This window comes from Mus musculus, chromosome 1 (genome assembly GCF_000001635.26).
Source record: "Mus musculus strain C57BL/6J chromosome 1, GRCm38.p6 C57BL/6J".
In the NCBI taxonomy this organism is placed as follows: domain Eukaryota; kingdom Metazoa; phylum Chordata; class Mammalia; order Rodentia; family Muridae; genus Mus; species Mus musculus.
In genome coordinates, this window is record NC_000067.6 from 119,633,365 (window position 1) to 119,651,572 (window position 18,208).

Sequence of the window (18,208 nt, forward strand, 5' to 3'; positions counted from 1 at the left end):
CAGAGCAAGACCATATTTTAACCAACAACAAGTGAAATAAGATAAAGATTATGTTTCAGGCTATAGGAAATGACACAAAATAAAGAAACCATTGAGTGTATTTTAGCTTTTAAGCACTTAGTCCATGATCTGAAATTTGCCACTTCTGCAGTCATAATCGAACTTCCAAAAGATACTCACGGCTACTTGGGCTGAATCCATGAATCTCAAACCAAAATAGTCACTTTCAATCAAGTCCAGGTGATACATGATTTGGTCAAACAGCTCCTGTCCTTTGGCTTTTTTCTGAAACAGCAAGAAGATAAATTAATAAGAGGTTTCAGTAGGGTCACTGCCCTATTTCTGATCTTAGAGAAAAAAAAAATACTTTTTTTAGTCTTCCACTCATTTCTAAATTTTCTTTAATGCTTCTTTTCTTCCAATAGAAGATTCCCAAATAACCTCACCAATTTCTTCCTTTTTTTAAAAAAAGGAGATTTATTTATTTTATGAGAGTATACTGTTGCTCTCTTCAGACACACCAGAAGACGGCATTGAATCACATGACAGATGGTTGTGAGCCACCATGTGGTTGCTGGGATTTGAACTCAGGGCCTTTGGAAGAGCAGTCAGTGCTCTTAACCACTGAGCCATCTCTCCAGCCCACCAATTTCTTCTTGATGTTAAGTGATCCCAATTTCATTCACTGTATTTTTTTATTTAATTGTGATTTCCCCCATCTAATATTTCCATTTGGGCCCTTTTCAAACCAACTTATTTCACATTGCTAACCTTCCGGACTTTATATCTGCCTTTGCCTAAATATTTTCTGTAATATAGTTTTTGTTGTCTTTGACTTCTTAGGTACTTCTATATACTTGTCTCTGTATTTTAGGAATATAAGTTACCCTCTCCGTATTAAATATAACAAGAAAAACCAATCTAACTCTAAAGTCTATGACTGCTTCATTTAGCTCGTTGCAGGCTAGGTAGGATCCTAGAGAAGAGAGCCCCAAGAACCACAAAACCACAGCTAATCACTTTCAACAAACAACTCCTTTCTCTGCCTCCACTCCTTTTCCAGGTCACCTTCCCTTTCTGCCAATAAACCTTCTCCATATTAGGTTGCAGGGGAAGCAAGGCTGAGGTGCTCCCTCCCTCCCGCAGCATTCTACCTGCTGCATTTCATCCATCACAACATTAAGGACAGCAATTCACTCCCACTCCTTTAATTGTAACTGGGTGCAGTTCAGTAGAGAAGGGAATCTGTCCAGGTTAGGGGTTCTAGGAATGAGGAATTTTAGAGGCAGAGGATATATAAATGAATGGCATGACCACTCCAAGGTATGGTAAAGTAGAATATGTAAGGGAGAATACAGGCAGACAAATCTGGAAGAGTCCAGAGCCGAAAGATTAGTAGAATAAACATGGTCAACAGACTAAGACTTGGCCACGAGAAGAGGAGAGAGGAAGGCCAAGAGTGCAGGCAAAGGAGACCAAAAGAACAGACAGCCTGAGCAGTGGCTGTAAGGGGATGGGAAGCTGAGGGAAGGGAAGCCCTGGGAGCTGAGGCCTAGAGTGGGGCAGGGTGAGAAGTGCGGAGAACAGCCAGGAGGCCAGCACCCCTTTTGGTATGCTAATAGATACCACAGACAGCCATTTGTCCCAAGTTTCTTTTGAAACCAAACCACTCAAAGGGCACTCAAGACCACAATGGTCATGGGAGAGAGAGAGACAAAATTTGTTTTTTTCAATTATCTTCCTTTCCAGGGACACTCCAATCTGTAGCCAAGATAACCCCATGCCTATACTAGACAAGAGACAGACAGACAGACAGACAGACAGACAGACAGACACACACACACACACACACACACACACACACACACACACATGGGACAGAAAGAAGTAGGGAAGAAAGACAAAGGAGAGAGGGAAGAGATAGTAGGGGGTGTGAACCAGAACTCTTGCTAATTTTTAAAATTTATTTCCTAGGTTTTATGAACATTCCTTCATAGGCTAGTCTTAAGCAGGAAATCAGAAATTCATTTCTTGTCCCAATAGAGCCAAATGTCTCAATAAGGAACTTGGGTTTGAGGATGATTTTAACTTCATTGGGGATCAATCTATTCTATATTAAAGATCCATTTCAAATATTGTTCATTTCTTTGACTGGTTTAACAAATATCAATAGAGCACTTACAATGTGCCAGGTGCTGCTCTACTACACAGAAAAACAAAACAAGAGGCTACTTCAAGAGGCTTATATTTTAAAAAATAATTATAATGTTGTTAAAGGTTATAAGGAACAAGACGAAGAATAAATGGGAGACAGTATTCAAATAAGAAGACTCCTTTAAGCAAGAAAAAATTCAGTGAACTATGAGTATAGGAAGCAATTCCCTACAGAAATACAAAGTCCTTCCAGTGGTAGGACTTAAAGCCATCAGGAACAAGTCCAGCACAGTGAACCACAGGACGGATGACAGATGTGTCAGATGCTTTTTTTTTAATTATTTGTTTTATATATATGAACACCCTGTCTCTGACACACCAGAAGGGGGCATCAGACCCAATTATAGATGGTTGTGAGCCATCATGTGGTTGCTGGGAACTGAACTCAGGACCTCTGGAAGGTCCTGAGTTCATAATATTAAAATTTTATATTATAAAATTATGCTTATTTTATAAAGTGCCATCATCAAAAAAGGGAGCCCAAAATATTCTTTTAAAAATATTAATAAAGTGTTTTTTTTTCAAAATATTTTTAAACTCTTGATCCCCTACCTCCCAATGCAACAAAGTGTCCAACTTCCATTGTATCAATTGGAAGTACACTTCCAGATTTAATTTCACATTCTGTATTTGTTCCAGAAACACCACCACCACTTCTTTAAAATGGTATTTGATCTCCTCCTGTCCAAGTATCATTCCCAGCCTTCTGAAATATGGTAGCTGTGTTCTAGGGGAGAGAATGGGCTTCTACAAGACGGAGAGAACAAGAGCCTTTTCAAGGTCATGTATTTTACCTTCTTTAATGAGAAGCCAATCTGAGCCATCCAATAGTGAAGACATGGGCATGATTTTCAAAGTCCTCAAGTTAGCCATGCCCAATCTAAAACAAATCTCTACATCAAAAACAGAATTTCTTAAAAAAATTCTGGTTGCTGGAATAGCATGGCTATTCTAAAAATTTTCATTCATAATCCTGTCTACAAGAAAAACCTAGTTCATAACAATGTCAGAGTAACTAAAGGCTTATTAGTCAAGAACACTAGTTTAAACAAAACAAACATGCTCAAGTGCTATTTTTGCAATAAAGGAATGACTGTAGTTTGATAGATCTGCCTCAAAGTACCAATAGCTTCAGGGGCTTTATGTTTCAAAATGAGCCAGAAAGAATAAATGCAGCTTTGCCACTCTTGGTGCAAACAAAATAAAGATAGAAAGGGGTCCTGAGTCTCTGGTGGCATGAAGAAAAGAAACAGACAGAAGACTAGCAAGAGGCACAGGTAGGCAGGAGATATAAAATGTTTCCTCTCCCCAACTTCCTCCCAGACCTTCCCCACCCAACTTTGTTCTCTCTTTCCAAAACACTAAAAACAAAATCAAAGGTAACAACAACAAAGTGAGACAAAAATGCCAAGATGTAGCAAAACCCCATGGTGTTTGTTTTGTTGGCTCACTACTCCTGGAGGTGGGTCTGCTCTGCAGTGTAGTTGCTATGCCCAGAGGCAAACCACTGGAAAAAATGATTTTCTCTTTTTCAGCTGTCTTCAGTTACAAATAGCCTTCTAGTCAGGGGTGGGACCTCATGCCCACGCCCCCCTCTCAGTGCTGGGACCTGACTGGCTTGAACCATTACAGGTCTTATGCATGATGCCAGTCTCTATGAGTTCATATGTGTATCCCTCATCAGTCCAGTTGTTCTAGAATATACTGTTGCTTGATGTCATCCACTACCGCTTTCCAAATCCTCCTCTTTCATGCACAGATCCCTGAGCTGTGAGGGGAGGCGCCTGGTGAAGATGTCTTATTTAGAAGTCTTCCTCTCTGCACAGTGTCCAGTTGTGGTTCTCTCTGTTAATTTCTACCTACTGCCAAAAAAAAAAAAAAAAAAAAAAAAAAAAAAAAGCTGATGAGGTTTGACCAAGGCACGGATCCTCTAGATTAATGATTAATATTGTGAGGCCCAGTCCACTGTGGGGAGGTGGTGCTGGATTCTCTTTGTATAAGAAAGCAAGTTAAAAAAGCCAAGAGGAGCAAGTCAGGAAGCAGGCCTCTGCTTCAGGTTCTGCCTCCAGGTTCCTGCTTTGAGTTTCCTTGATGAAGGACTGTAAAATTGTATGTCAAATAATTACTTTCCTCCCAAGTTGCTTTTGGTCATGACGCTTTATTACAGCAATAGAAAACCTAAGATAACACCAAGTAGACAGGGTGGGAAACACAGACCTGCAGAGTCCTAGGCCACTACAAACCCCACGACTGCTGCCTCTGTCCTAGACGCACTCTTAGCTTCTTTCTCTCCAACAAATGACTCCAGGCCTCTAGCTCAGTCAGCCCAGTCCTCCTCCCTTTACTTTCTACTCCAGGAACATTAATGTGGGGGATTGGATTTGTGCTTACATGGTCCACTACCTGACTGGGTCTAGGATAGCAGAGATAAAATGCAGATTTAGCAAGTATAACTCAGGAATATCAGAAGGGAAAGTGGGTTAGCCACGAGGAGTTAGGGAGAAGCCCAGCTGTTAAGCTAGTTAGGCATATTGAAATATAAAGGCTGCATGTACGTGTATGTGTGTGTGTTCCATTCATGAATCCAGAGAACTCTGGCAGGTGGAGAAGGGTTGAAGCATTACTATTTATTTATTTATATTTATTTTTTTTCTTATATGAGTACACTCTAGCTGTTTTCAGACATACCAGAAGAGGGCATCTGATCCCATTACAGATGGTTGTGAGAATTCCCATATAGTTGTTGGGAATTGAACATAGGACCTTCTGTAAGAACTGCCAGTGCTCTTAACTGCTGAGCCATCTCTTCTGCCCTGAAGGCTTATAAGCCTTTCTTTCCCTCAGAAGGTATTTATTTCTGCCAGTATATTTTTCCTCTGTCTGCATATACAAAGCCAATTCCCAAGGAACAATTCTCCTATCCTTAGAAACAACTCAAGAGTTTCACTACTCAGCCATTTTCTAGCTGGTAACCTTTCATTTCCCTCCATGTACCTGCACAAACAACTAATGTGTTAAAAGCAGCTACTAAGTCCAAAGGAGTGTAGAAAATTCCAAACAACACAACTACTACTGATAATTCCTTTTACTTTCTAAAACCTGACTAGCAAACACACTTGCCTACCACAGTCCTTTTCTCCACTCGCACTGTTCCCCCGCTCTGTGACAGCTGACTCTTCTCTCAGGACTTTCCACACCATGATTATGACCTGGTCCAACAGTGCTCATCCTCCTTCCTTCCCTCAGCATCTTCGTGTGCTAAATAAACATTCCTTTCTCTGCAATGCCACATCTCCTCCTACCTGCAATGCTTTAGTAGTTTCTAGCTTCTCCCCCTGTTCTAAATCAAGTCTCCCATCTATACTTACAATAAAATGTCATTTCATGCATATTCCATGGCTTCAAAACAACAAAACATAACAAAAACACAACACCCTAAGCCGGGTGGTGGCGCACGCCTTTAGTCCCAGCACTCGGGAGGCAGAGGCAGGCGGATTTCTGAGTTTGAGGCCAGCCTGGTCTACAAATTGAGTTCCAGGACAGCCTGAGCTATACAGAGAAACCCTGTCTCAAAAAAAAAAAAAAAAAAAGAAACAAAAACCAAAAAACCAAAAACCAAACACAACACCCAAAGAGACATATACACAAAAAATGTGTGTTTTTTTTTTTTTTGTTTTTGTTTTGAGGGGTAGAAGTTAAAAGAAAAAAAAAGTTTAATTGAAATATAACTCATATCCCATTCACCCATTAAAAGGATGTAATTTATGTTAGGTCTGGAGTCACAGACTTTTAATCTCAGCACTTGAGAGGCAGTCAGGCAACGTCTGAGTTTGAGGTGAGGCTAGTCTACATATAGTGAGTTCCAGGCCAGTTAGGACTGCATAGTGAGACACCGTCTCAAAACCAACAGAAGTATGTAAGTCAATGGATTTTAGTACACATTGTCATTACCTCTAGAAGAGAGTCCTTCCCATAGCTACTACTTTCTATCACCTCTCTGCTAGTTCCCAGGTACCTGCCCCAAGCAACCACTAATCTACCTTTTCATTTCTATAGCTTTCCCTGTTCTAGACTTTTGTAAAACAAAACCAAATTGTGAGGTTGTGACTGGTTTCTTTTTCCATTTAAGTCTGCATTGGTTTTATTGCCTCCATGTATGTCTGTGTGAGGGTGTCAGGTCCCCTAGAAGTGGAGTTACAGACAGTTGTGAGCCACCGTGTGTGTGCTCTCCGAGGTGAATCCTGGGTCCTATGGAAGAGCAGCCAGCGCTCCTAATCGCTTGAGCCATCTCTCCAGCCCGTGACTGGATTCTTTCACTAGCATATTCGACATCATCCACGTTGTTCAAATATTAGTATTTCATTTCTTCTACAGGGAGTGACTTGACCTATACATCCTGATTCATTCCTACTTTCCCCCTGTTAGACACAATGCTGCTAACATCTACACATTTTTGTGCAAGCACAGTTTTTAATTCTCTTGGATAGGTCTTGAAAAGTGGAAACTCTTAGTCACAAGGTAACAATGTTATGTCATGTAAATAGCTAGGGGACTGTTTTTCAAAGCAGCTGCTTTCCATTTCTCAATCTTGGTGTTAGAAGATCCTGATTTTTCTACATTCTCTCCAGTACTTGCTATTTCTGACTTTTGACCTTCTAACTTCAGTGTGAAAAAGAATTTACTGTGGTTTGTCTTCTGGGTTTTGGTGCTGAGCCAGGGCCTCATGCTTCCCGGCACATACTTGGCCACTGAACTATGACCCACCTGACTCTGAATGCTCTTATATTTGTTCTCATGTTATGTCCTAACTAAACGATTTCTACTTAGATCTTTTGCTTATTTTTAAATTGGGTTGTCTTTTATTGGTTTGCAACAATTTTTTTATGTATTCTAGATACAAGTTCTTTATCTGATATTTAATTTTGAAGTAATTTCTGTTATTATGTTGTACAATCTTTTACCTAAGTGGAGCCCTTTGAAGGGAATACACTTCTAATTCTGATTAAGTCCAATTTGCCTAATATCTTCTTTTTTGCTACTTATTATCTTGATGTCATTATCTAAGAAAATAAATATTTCTACATTTTCTTCTAAAAATTTCAGTTTTATTTCTTATGTTTCTGTCTTTGATTCATTTCAATTTTTTTAAAAGATTTATTTATTTATTATATGTAAGTACACTGTAGCTGTCTTTAGACACTCCAGAAGAGGGAGTCAGATCTCTTTACGGATGGTTGTGAGCCACCATGTGGTTGCTGGGATTTGAACTCCGGACCTTCGGGTGCTCTTACCCACTGAGCCATCTCACCAGCCCCTTATTTCAATTTTTTTATGTAGTATGAGAAAAGGGTTCAACTTTATTCTTTTGCATGTAGATATAAACCATTTGTTGAAGAAAAAGCAATTTCCTGTTGAGCACTATTAGTATCCTTATCATAACTCAACTGATCACAAATGTATGCAAAACACTCAAGCACATAAAAATAAATAAATCTTTAAAAACTTGTTAAAGGCCATGGTTTTGCTCTGAGAGATGTCAAATCTAAAACTGCCTGTGTTGCTGCAGTTGTTTCTTGTCCTGTCTAGGACCTGATCAAGGGATTAGCACTCTCTGTAGTCAGGAAACAGCTGCTGCTCTGCTTCTCCTGGAGCCTGACCACCTTCCTCCCTACACCACACTGCCCTTTCAAAAGGCTTCTCTACAGGTTCTCTTAGCACAGCCTACCCTTCAACAACCCAAGGCTTCATAGTTCAAACATTAGGTAATACATTTTTTTCCAGGCTCTCATACAGCAATCTCAGGCTTTCCACTAAATATTTAATGATATTTTAATGGACTAAGACACAAAAAAACTCTTCAAGATTCTTATCAAATAAAAAAATAAATATAAAAACTATCCTTACTAAGTATCTGATGTTGGAATAGCTCATAAGCCCTCAACCAGCCCTTACAGGAAGAAAATCTAGATGCCTTAAAGTTTACAGATTCAAACACTCTAAGAATGCACAATCCAATGTCCATGCAGATAACAAGCACACACAATGAGGACTTGCAACACTGCTAGAGCTGTGTTGGGCAGACCTGTGAGCCAGGACTCAGGAGGCTGAGGCAGCAGGTTCATAAGTTTCCTAAAAGCCAGGGATGCATACTGAGACCTGGTCTCATAAATCAATCAATCAATCAATCAATCAATCAATCAATCAATCTAACCACCACCAACAAAAAACAAAGAAAGCCTGAACCTGAGCAAACTCTCCAATTCTTCATTTTCAACTTCTGTATTTTAGGCCTTTCAGGATTTATTAAATTACATATCAAAGACACAGAGTCATCAATTTTCCAAACGGACTGTTCAAACTGAATTTTAGTAAAATAGCAGACATCAGGAAATATTCAATGAAACTCATATCAAAATCACATAATTTATAGTTTTGTTAAGTCTTTGAAACAGAACAAAGACTTTGTTCTTTGAAAACAGAACAGAGATTTAGTATCTCTAAACAGTTTTGAAACTTAAACCCAGCACGGCAGCACACACAACTGTACTCCCACATTGGCAGCTGAGGCAGGAGGATCACAAATCCAAGGCCAATCTGAGTACATACTGTGAAGGATACTGTCTATAAACATGAGCACGGGCACGTGTGTGTGAGTGTGTGAGTGTGTGTGTGTGTTCATGCAGACACGAACAGAGTTAATTCACATCAATAACTACCCTATCAGTCAATGTTTTCTGCAACTGACACTGACTCCAGGTCCTCTGGGCCTACACTTCCTTGTGCATGTCCATGACTGCTCCCGTGCCTGATCCACACTCACTCTATCTCACCTAGCCCCCAGGAAGAACAGGCAGTAGTGACCTCACACACAACTGGCAGCTAGCAAAGTCCTACTTACCGGCAAGTCCACACTGACATCTGTACCGTCCAGAAGGGACACCCTGCATGTGATGATGGACTTGGCATCCCCAGCGGCAGGAATGTGTGTGGCCGCACGCTGTGCCTCTCGGAGCCGCTCCTTTTCAGCATGCTTGCGCATAGACCTGCGGCCAAGCGTTCGTCTCAGGAAGCTCAGCATTTCTGCCAGTACAAAACCAGTGAGTGACAGCAGGAAGAACAAAGACTGAGTGTCAAACTAACAATGCTGTTTAGTAAAGGCTATAGGTGTTAATTTGAAAAAGCTGAAACACTACTTTTTATATATATTTCAAAATGTTAAATACATTTAATTTTCATTTCAAAAATAACTTTTAAAGCTAGATTTTAACATAAAGTTTTAAAATACTTTTTAAGATAGAGCAACGCGTGTAGCTTTTTAAACTTAGTGTCTCATTTTATAAGGAGCTGCTCTAGCAGGAGAAAGCAGTCATTCATGATGTCCATCAAGCGTCTGGGATCAGTAAGTGGTACCTAACGTAGGTGAAGATTACACAACAGTGCCAGACACTGATGGGACAGACTTTTGTTGTTGTTGTTGTTGCTTTTAAACTGAGCATTCAAAATACAAATAGTTATCTATTTTAGCAAAGTTCAAATAAATTTAAACTAAGTTTTATTGCTTAATGTTCTACTAAGAATATTATTAAAGTTAAATAAACAGTTAAAGTAGCTACTAGTTATATAAAAATATTGCACATTATAATTGAAAACACTAACTTCAAGATTGGAAGGAAACATATAGAATGCAACACCATACACAGTTCCTTCATAAACCTAGTGCTTTTAGTTTTACAACTAAGAGGCTGAGAAAAGTAAACACTAACTAAGTACACATAAAGACAATTATTCACTCCAGGAAAAATAAGTGTAGGAAAGGGGAAAGAGCCAGAGCCGACGACAGCCCACGTTGTCAGGATCCTCCAGCACAATGCTACAGTAACCACCGCCAGGGAGGTGCTCCCAGTGGCAGGGCATACAGTGGGAAGAGCTGTTCTCAAGGCACCAGACAGCTTCAATTTTCAAGTCAGAAAGGAGCAACAGGAACACAGGAAAGCAGATGCTTGGGAAAGGAGGAGGCAGCAAAATTCCAGGCAACGCTGATTTTTTTTTTTAAGCATACAAATTAAGTTATTATTTCAACTAGATGTGGCTATTGATCTGCTCTTTTCAAAGGGGTAATTTTAAGAGCATATTGCTATATTAAAATTTAACTATCCATGAACTGAAAAACTACGGAATATATTTTATAATAGTATTTTTACAATATATACTACAGATTTTAGCCCCAGGAAATAACTAAAGTCTGGGCATCCAGACTGGTTAGTCTACAAGGTGCCACAATCACCAGGTGTGCAGCTCTCTCCAGGTAGCTTTTAAATAGGTGCTCAGCCTCCTTTCTCTGTGGACTCCAGTCTTCTAATGTTCTATTTTAATTAATTCCTACTTCTTCCTTTTAACTTAGTTCCATCATACCCACAGAAAAACATCCTGATATCTGTTAGTCATTATAACTGCACGTCTACTGAACCTTTTCTTATAATCTGATCATTATTCTTTTACTCTTTATTATAAGTACCTTGAGAACATAATCCTTATCTTCCTTTTGATTTTTATAAATGCTTAATTTTATCACAGTGGTCTTTTAAAAGAAAACAGTATTCAAAATGCACTATAACTTCACATTTCCTAAGAAACAACCAAATTGCTTTTCTTACTGTCATCTTATCCTGTCCTGTAAAAAACAACTACTCTGTTTTCTAAAGAAAAACATCTTTTAATTACTGTTAGTTTGAACATTAAAACCCAATATCTCGAAGAATACCAACTTCTTTTCACAAATGCATGATAGCATGAAATAAAATATAGGTTTCAAGAAAAAACTGAGAAAGTACTTGAAGAACATAGAATAATAGGGCAAAGGAGTTTTTAAACAATTTCTGAAAAGATATTTTGAAGGATAACACTGTAGTTTAACAAACAGTTATTACAAATCACCTGTTTCTACAGAGATATAGCTTGGTGATAGAATGCGTGCCTGCTATACACATGGCTCTACATAAGATACCCAGAACACAGAAGCATATTACCTAGGTAAACAACCCAACAGAAGAAAATGGGTGACATCAAACAGGACATTCCAAATGAGAGCGTGGTTGCCTAATAAAGTAATTCTAGCACTTGAAAAGCCAAAATAGGAGCATGCTGACTTCTCGGGTAACCTATAGGTCTATATACATGCAAATTCCAGGTTAGCTTGAGCTACATTAAAAAAGAGAAAAAAATATGGTTGATAATACTGCTCAGTGAGTAGAGATGCTTGAGGTAAAGCCTGGAAATAGAGAAGCAACTCTGCAACGGACATGCAAGTGTACCGACCCCACAACTCTGCAATGGACATTCAAGTGCACCATGATGAAAAAGATCCCAACAGCAGACAGGAAAATCTGAACTGAAAATGAGATAGAAGCCAGGCTTGGTAGCACATCCTGTAATCCCAGCACTGGGGAGGAGGAGGCAGGAAGATCAAAATGATCCCTGGTCACATAGCAAGTTCTAGGCCAAGTCAGGCAACATGAGACACTTTCACAAACAAACTAAAAAGCAAAAGAGTAAAAAGAGAAAGTTAAAAAGAAGGATGCGCCGGGCATGGTGGCACATGCCTTTAATCCCAGCACTTGGGAGGCAGAGGCAGGCGAATTTCTGAGTTCGAGGCCAGCCTGGTCTACAGAGTGAGTTCCAGGACAGCCAGGGCTACACAGAGAAACCCTGTCTCGAAAAACAAAACAAAACAAAACAAAACAAAACACCCCCCCCCCCAAAAAAAGAAGGATGCACCTAACAGATTTGAAGGATTAGATATTAGACATCTAGCACTGCACAAACATAATCAGAAAAGTAGCCTGTCCCTTTATGTGGCAGGAGAACCAGCTCCTGTAGGTTGTCTCTGAAATCCACATGCATATTCACTCTCTGTGTGTCTCTGTCTGTCTGCCTCTCTCTGTGTCTCTGTCTGTGTCTGTCTGTCTGTCTGTCTCTCTCTCTCTCTCTCACTCACACACACACACACACACACACACACGCACACACACAGAGGAAAGACTGTCATGGCTGAGGTCCTTGGTTGGATCTCTATGTAGCAGGGAAATGGAGGGGGAATGCTTACATACATTTTCATATACTGTCCTATTTGAGCAAGTTATTAAATTGCATAGACTTCATGTAGCAATTCTACTTCTAAGTTGCAGGAACAAAAACTTTTCTTGGCCTAACTGACTTAAGAGACTCACAAATAAGCTGGGTGTAGATGGCATAGGCCTGTATCCCAGCACTCAGGAGGCAGAGGCAGGTGGAACTCTGAGTATGAGGCCAGCCTGGTCTACAGAGGGGGTTCTAGGACAGCCAAGGCCACACAGAGAAACCCTGTCTCAAAGAAACCCAACCAACCAAACATCAAAAACGTATTCAGCACAATGCAACGAATTAAGGGAGTTATGATACACACAATGGTTGTATACATCTGTTCAATACAGTTGTTCTTTTGATTCCAGCAGTTAAGAGACAGAGGCAGGTAGATCTCTTGAATTGGAAGTCAGCCTGGTGTACATATAGTTCCAGGCCAGCCAAGGTTACATAGTGATACCTTGTCTTAAAACAATCTGTCTTGGAGTGAAAATTAAACTTATATAGAAAAATAAGTGAAAATTAAATTAATAGAAAAGTAAAAATATTAGTCTACTTTGAGATATAATGGATGTGGATTATACCATATTATATTATACCATACACACATATAGAAACTACAAATGCAGATGATTTAAGGGAGTTTCTCTCTGTAGAGTTAATCCAGAGGTCATAAGAGCATGTATTGCTTAAGTTCTTAAATATAAAAAGTAAAACTTGAGGGTTACACAATGAAAAGGTGTCCCCATATTTTGTTCCCCCATCCCACCTGCCCCCAATCCTGGGCAGTGCTGCAGCTGGTGGACTGGTGGATTATCAGCCTCCACAAAGCTAATTCCCTTTTAAATCTTTAACAGCCCTGGCTCCTCCTCCTCCTGGGCCTGCTAGCCCTCTGCTCTCAGCTCCAGTGCTTTGCTCAGCTCAAATGTCTAATTCCAGAACTTTCTTATCAATGGTCGATCTTCCTAAGAAAATCTCTGTGCACTCCATCTCCCATTCTTTTTTCTAAGAGAGCGCTATATTTACACATGAAATTTTATTTCCTCAGAAAAGTACTCTCAGATTCTGTGGCCGGATTAGATGGCCCTGTTAGCAGGCAGACTTTTCTTTATAACATGAAAAGAAACTGTAATTAAATATTTAATTGACTTCTTTCTTCCTTTTTACTGACTATCATCCCTTCCACTCCCACAGACAGGAACCAAGTCTGACTTGTTTACTGACCAAACAGCTATCATGGCAAAGTTGCTATGATACATATTACATATTAGACGATCAATAAGAAAACTAATGTGATAGAGCAAAATGATACATTAGAAAATGGAATATATATAGAGATCGATATCTAGATATCTATATAGAGAGATCTAGGTATCTATATGTATATAGATATCTATGCACAAATTCTAAAAGACGATAATAAAAGAGACTCACAAAACAGCTCCAGCCCCTGGAAGGCAGAAGCAGAATTGGTTCCAAGCTAATCTAGGAGAGGGAGAGAGAGAGAGCGTGCTCTCTCTCTCTCATATTCTCTCTCTCTCTCCCTCTCTCTCTCCTCTCTCTCTCCCCCCCCTCTCTCTATATATATATATATGTATATATATTTATCTCAAGTTCCAAGCTAGCTTGGGCTGCATGGGGAGACAGGGTCTATCTATCTATCTATCTATCTCAAATTCCAAGCTAGCTTGGGCTGCATGGGGAGACAGGGTCTCTAAAAGCAACTGGAAATATGGGGTTTGGAGTTACAAGTCTTCTAATAACTTTAATTTCTGAGTTTTCAACGAGTAAGTTTTCTTTTCAATCACAGAAATGCAAACTGAAGTGATACATTTCCTATTTAGCCAAGAGCCACTTTTCCACCACTCCAAGTTCATACATACTGACTTGCCAATTGCAAGTGTCAACTGCGCCTCCCTTTTGGCTCTTCCTGTTGCAGTGCTGGGGATTGAACCCTGGGTATCCATGCTTTACACCATAGGGTATCTACAGCCAAGCTAGTGATTTTTTAAAAAAAAAAAAAAACAGTAATATTGAAAACTATAGAAAATGTCCTAAAGTTATCAGTATCTTTCATCCCAGTTACTCCCGCAAAAGAAACTGTAACTAAGAAACTAAACACAGGAACATTGCGCACATCGCTGCCCAAACAAGTTATCCTAACAAGAACAACAACAACAAGAAAAGAAAAAAACAGGTGTGAGCATTTAGATTTAGTTCAGCCTAGCGTTCCAGAACCCGGGTTTGGTTCCCAGTATCGAAAGAAAAGAAAAGAAAAGAAAAGAAGGAAAGGAAAGGAAGAAAGAGAGAAAAAGAATTAGAAGAAGAACGAAGTGGGGGTTGGGAAGAAAAAGAAAATAATGATCCCAAAGTGTTCATTTAGACACATACAAGTTACCCACTGCAGTTAGCAGTGCTCAGTGCCTCAGCTCAGTGCATCTGGGGTGAGCGGAGTTGTGAATTACATTCATAATTTCTTGGTGGGCTTATCTCCAATTCTTAAGGGAAAAAAAAAAAACCATTACTAGTAATTTTGAACTATTGCTAAACAACTTCGGAGCCTGGAGCCTTCTCGCTCTTAAAGCAGAACCCGGGAGACTACAGTAACCAGAGATGGACACAATTATCTTCTACCCACAGGAGAACCCATCATTACCGGACGCGCGCCACGCGTGGGGGCGGGGAGCGCCCTCGGCCTTGGCGGTTCCCGGGAACGCACCTGCCTCGTACGCTTCCCAAGTTTCACTCGACCGGGAGCTAGCTGGCACGTCCTGTCTCACCGATGTCTGCCCACAATCCCGGCGAAGTGACACTCGAGGCGACCTTCCCCTAATCCCACAGCTACGGGGAGGTCAGGGGTGACCAGAGTTTCCCCCCAACAACGCGCGAGACCCCGGCGACGCGCCCGGCCCTCAGCGGCCACCGCGCGGTATCGCCCGAAACTCAGCGCCCAGCCCCATTGGCCGTCGCCGCCACTCCCCTCCCAGCCCGCGGCGTCGCCCGGGGAGCCGGGCCGCCCACCCGGCACGGTCGAGAGCCTCGGCTCAGTGAGCAGGGCCAACTGGACACCCGAGGCCAAACTCTTACCTGTACTCGGGGGTGAACACCGTGAAGCGACGGAGACCACTGCGACTGGGACGCGCGACCCTCGGAGAGAGATGCCCAGCCGGCTAGAGGAGAGGACGGGTCTCCAGAGACACCGAGAAATGGCGGCGCAAGGCGCGAGCCCACCCTGCGCTAATCCCCGGAGGACCCCGGCCGCCCGAGGGCACGCCCCTTAAAGCCCCATCCAAGGTCCGCCCCCCGAAGGGCGGGACGCTCCGCTCTTAAAGGGGCAATGGCACCGCCCCGGAAATCGGCCTCCTGAGACCTGAATTTAAGCTGGCAACACCAGATGGGACTATAGAAATACAGAAAGGCAGTTCACCTTTAATCCCAATACTCCAGAGGCAGAGGCAGAGGCAGAGGCAGAGGCAGAGGCAGAGGCAGAGGCAGGTGGATTTCTGTGAGTTCGAGTCCAGCCACAGCTACTTAGTTACAGGTCAGCCAGGACTACCTAGTGAAATCCTGTCTTTTAAAAAAGATTATTTTTTTCTGTGCGTATATGTATGGGTCAGGGAAAGATATGCCACAGTCCCTGTCTGAGAACAACTTGCAGGAGTATCATGTGGGCACAGGGGACCAGACTCTGGCCTTCACATTTGGAATGAAGCACTTTTACCCACACTGAGCATCTCCATGGCGCTTGGTTTATGTTTTGAATTTTTCACCTTCCTGGTAATATGATTTGAAAATGAAACGTTGGGTTTAAGATACAGTTCAGTGGTAGGGTGTTAGACTAGCACATACCAGGCCCAGGATCCAATCCCTGGCACAGCAAAAATGAGTATTTTCCTATTTTTAATGTAGTCTAGTATGTTTTCTCTTACACAGTTGTTTATTAATTGATCCAGCATTTATTTAAATGTTTCCTTGCTCCCTCCCCCCAAATCCTAGAGATTAAAGCAACCTTTAGTCTGTAATGGAGAAAGAGAACAACTATGTGTCAAGTGGTGATGAGAGCCCTGGAGAGAACGCTGCTGGGAAAGGGAAATAACAGACTGATGCTCCAGGCACTGTGGTCACAGAATGGAGGCCCTAAGTGGCAGGGCGACATTCCATTCATTCATTCTTCAGATAGTTTATCAAAATGCCTACAGCTCTGTAGACCCTGGAGATAAGGCAGATAAAGAAGAAAGACAGGAGTCCCTCAAGGCAATCCCAGCAGTAAAAGCCCCTTGGGGGCTGAGTAGTGAGTTCAGGGCCAGCACTGGCCACATTGAGAGGTTCTGTCATAATTAAACAAGTTATTTCATGGTTTAGCCTGTATGGGAGAGTGTACCTGTCCTCCTTGTGCCTATAGCCTTTGAGGCAGAAAGATCACTTAAGCCCAGGAATTGGAGGCCAGTCTACCTAACACCATCTCAGAAGGAAAAAGAAAATGCTGTAGGGTATAGCTCAGTTGGTAGAGTGCATAAAGTCCTTGGTTCAAAACATGTCTGACTGGCGGTTAGTAAACACCTAGAAAATAGCAGTGGGTGTGGGGTCTGGGAATGAAGGGTTGCAATATAAGCAGGGAGGAAGGCTCTTAGGGCAGTGACAATGACTTCAGACTTAAAGTAGGTGAGGAAAGAGCCCAGTAGACATCCGGGAAGGACATAAAGAGCAAGGGCAAAGGACTGTGTGGAGCTACGCAAGGGCCCTAGTGACACTAAGAGCAAGAAGAGCAGAAGGTCTGGAACAAGGGTTTTATGGGATCTTGCCTGAAAATTAGCGTGTATAAAGGGAGGCTGCAGCTCACTGAAACCAGAATACAGTTTCCGGGGATTTGGCACTGTCCGTGCCTGTACCAACTGCTCCTTCTGTCCCCATGGCGTTGCTAGATTATTGTCAGTTACCAGTGTGGCACCTCAGCTGGGGCCAAAGGAGCAACAGCTGAGTACTACACACAGCTCTATCCATACAGCCTTGTGGTGGAGAGATTAAAAACTCAAATCACCATACCAGGAAACCAGCATCATTTCTGCTGCCTGGTACAGATTTTTAAAGCAAGAGTAGTTTCAAAAAGGCAGGGTAGGCGAGGGGATCTAGCTCACCTAGTAGATGCACACACATACAATATAGTAATTGTTATAAAATGAAATTATGCAACATCCACGTGATGGCATAATTAAGAATGAGTTGGGCTGGTGAGATGGCTCTAGAGGTAAAGACACTTAGAAGCAAGCATGATAACCCCAGCTTCATCCCCAGGACTCACAAGGTGGAGAGAACTGATCTCTACATGAGTGCTGTGTATATATATACATGGTCATTCATGCACCTCAACACCCAAAGAACTTTTTAAACAATACGATAGATGTGAATATGCTACTATGGAACTATCTTACAATGAAACATCAAGTTACAGGCTGCATCATACAATCCCACAAGCATGTTTATGTATACACAAATATACATTTTCCTAGGAAGAAAATATAAGAACTTGAACAGAGGTCATCATTGGTGTGATAGGGCTTCCTATAAAAGATTTATGCAGTTTAAATATGAGTGCTGTCTTCAGACACACCAGAGGAGGGCATCAGAACCTATTACAGATGGCTGTGAATCACCATGTGTGTGCTGTGAATTGAACTCAGGACTGGTGGAAGAGCAGCCAGTGCTCTTTACTGCATAGACATCTCTCTAGCCCCTCTCTTCTTACTTTTGACACAGGATATCTCTGTGTTGCTTAGCCTGGCCCTGAACTCCTGGCCAAAAATGATTCTCCTACTGAAATTTTAAAGTAGCTGGGACCACATGCACAGGTCATTATGTCATTGTACCTCCCTTTGCT

At 41.5% G+C, this 18,208-nt stretch overlaps 1 protein-coding gene across 6 annotated transcripts in view; it reads right to left on the minus strand.

Moving 5' to 3' along the window:
- The window catches only part of Epb41l5 (erythrocyte membrane protein band 4.1 like 5), a 104,065-nt gene extending 88,333 nt beyond the window's left edge, over positions 1-15,732 (minus strand). For 2 of the 6 annotated variants that reach the window (NM_145506.4, NM_001113416.1), the window contains exons 1-3: positions 15,421-15,636; positions 9,113-9,294; positions 181-285 (exon numbers count right to left, since the gene is read on the minus strand). In NM_145506.4, the coding sequence (NP_663481.2) occupies positions 181-285; positions 9,113-9,292 (285 nt within the window). In that variant the 5' untranslated portion in view covers positions 9,293-9,294; positions 15,421-15,636. Of the gene's footprint in view, positions 1-180; positions 286-9,112; positions 9,295-14,989; positions 15,398-15,420 lie in introns of those variants that run through there. The other 4 variants (XM_006529399.4, XM_006529398.2, XM_006529397.2 and 1 more) reach the window with 4 other exon arrangements.
- Between the last annotated feature and the right edge of the window lie 2,476 nt (positions 15,733-18,208).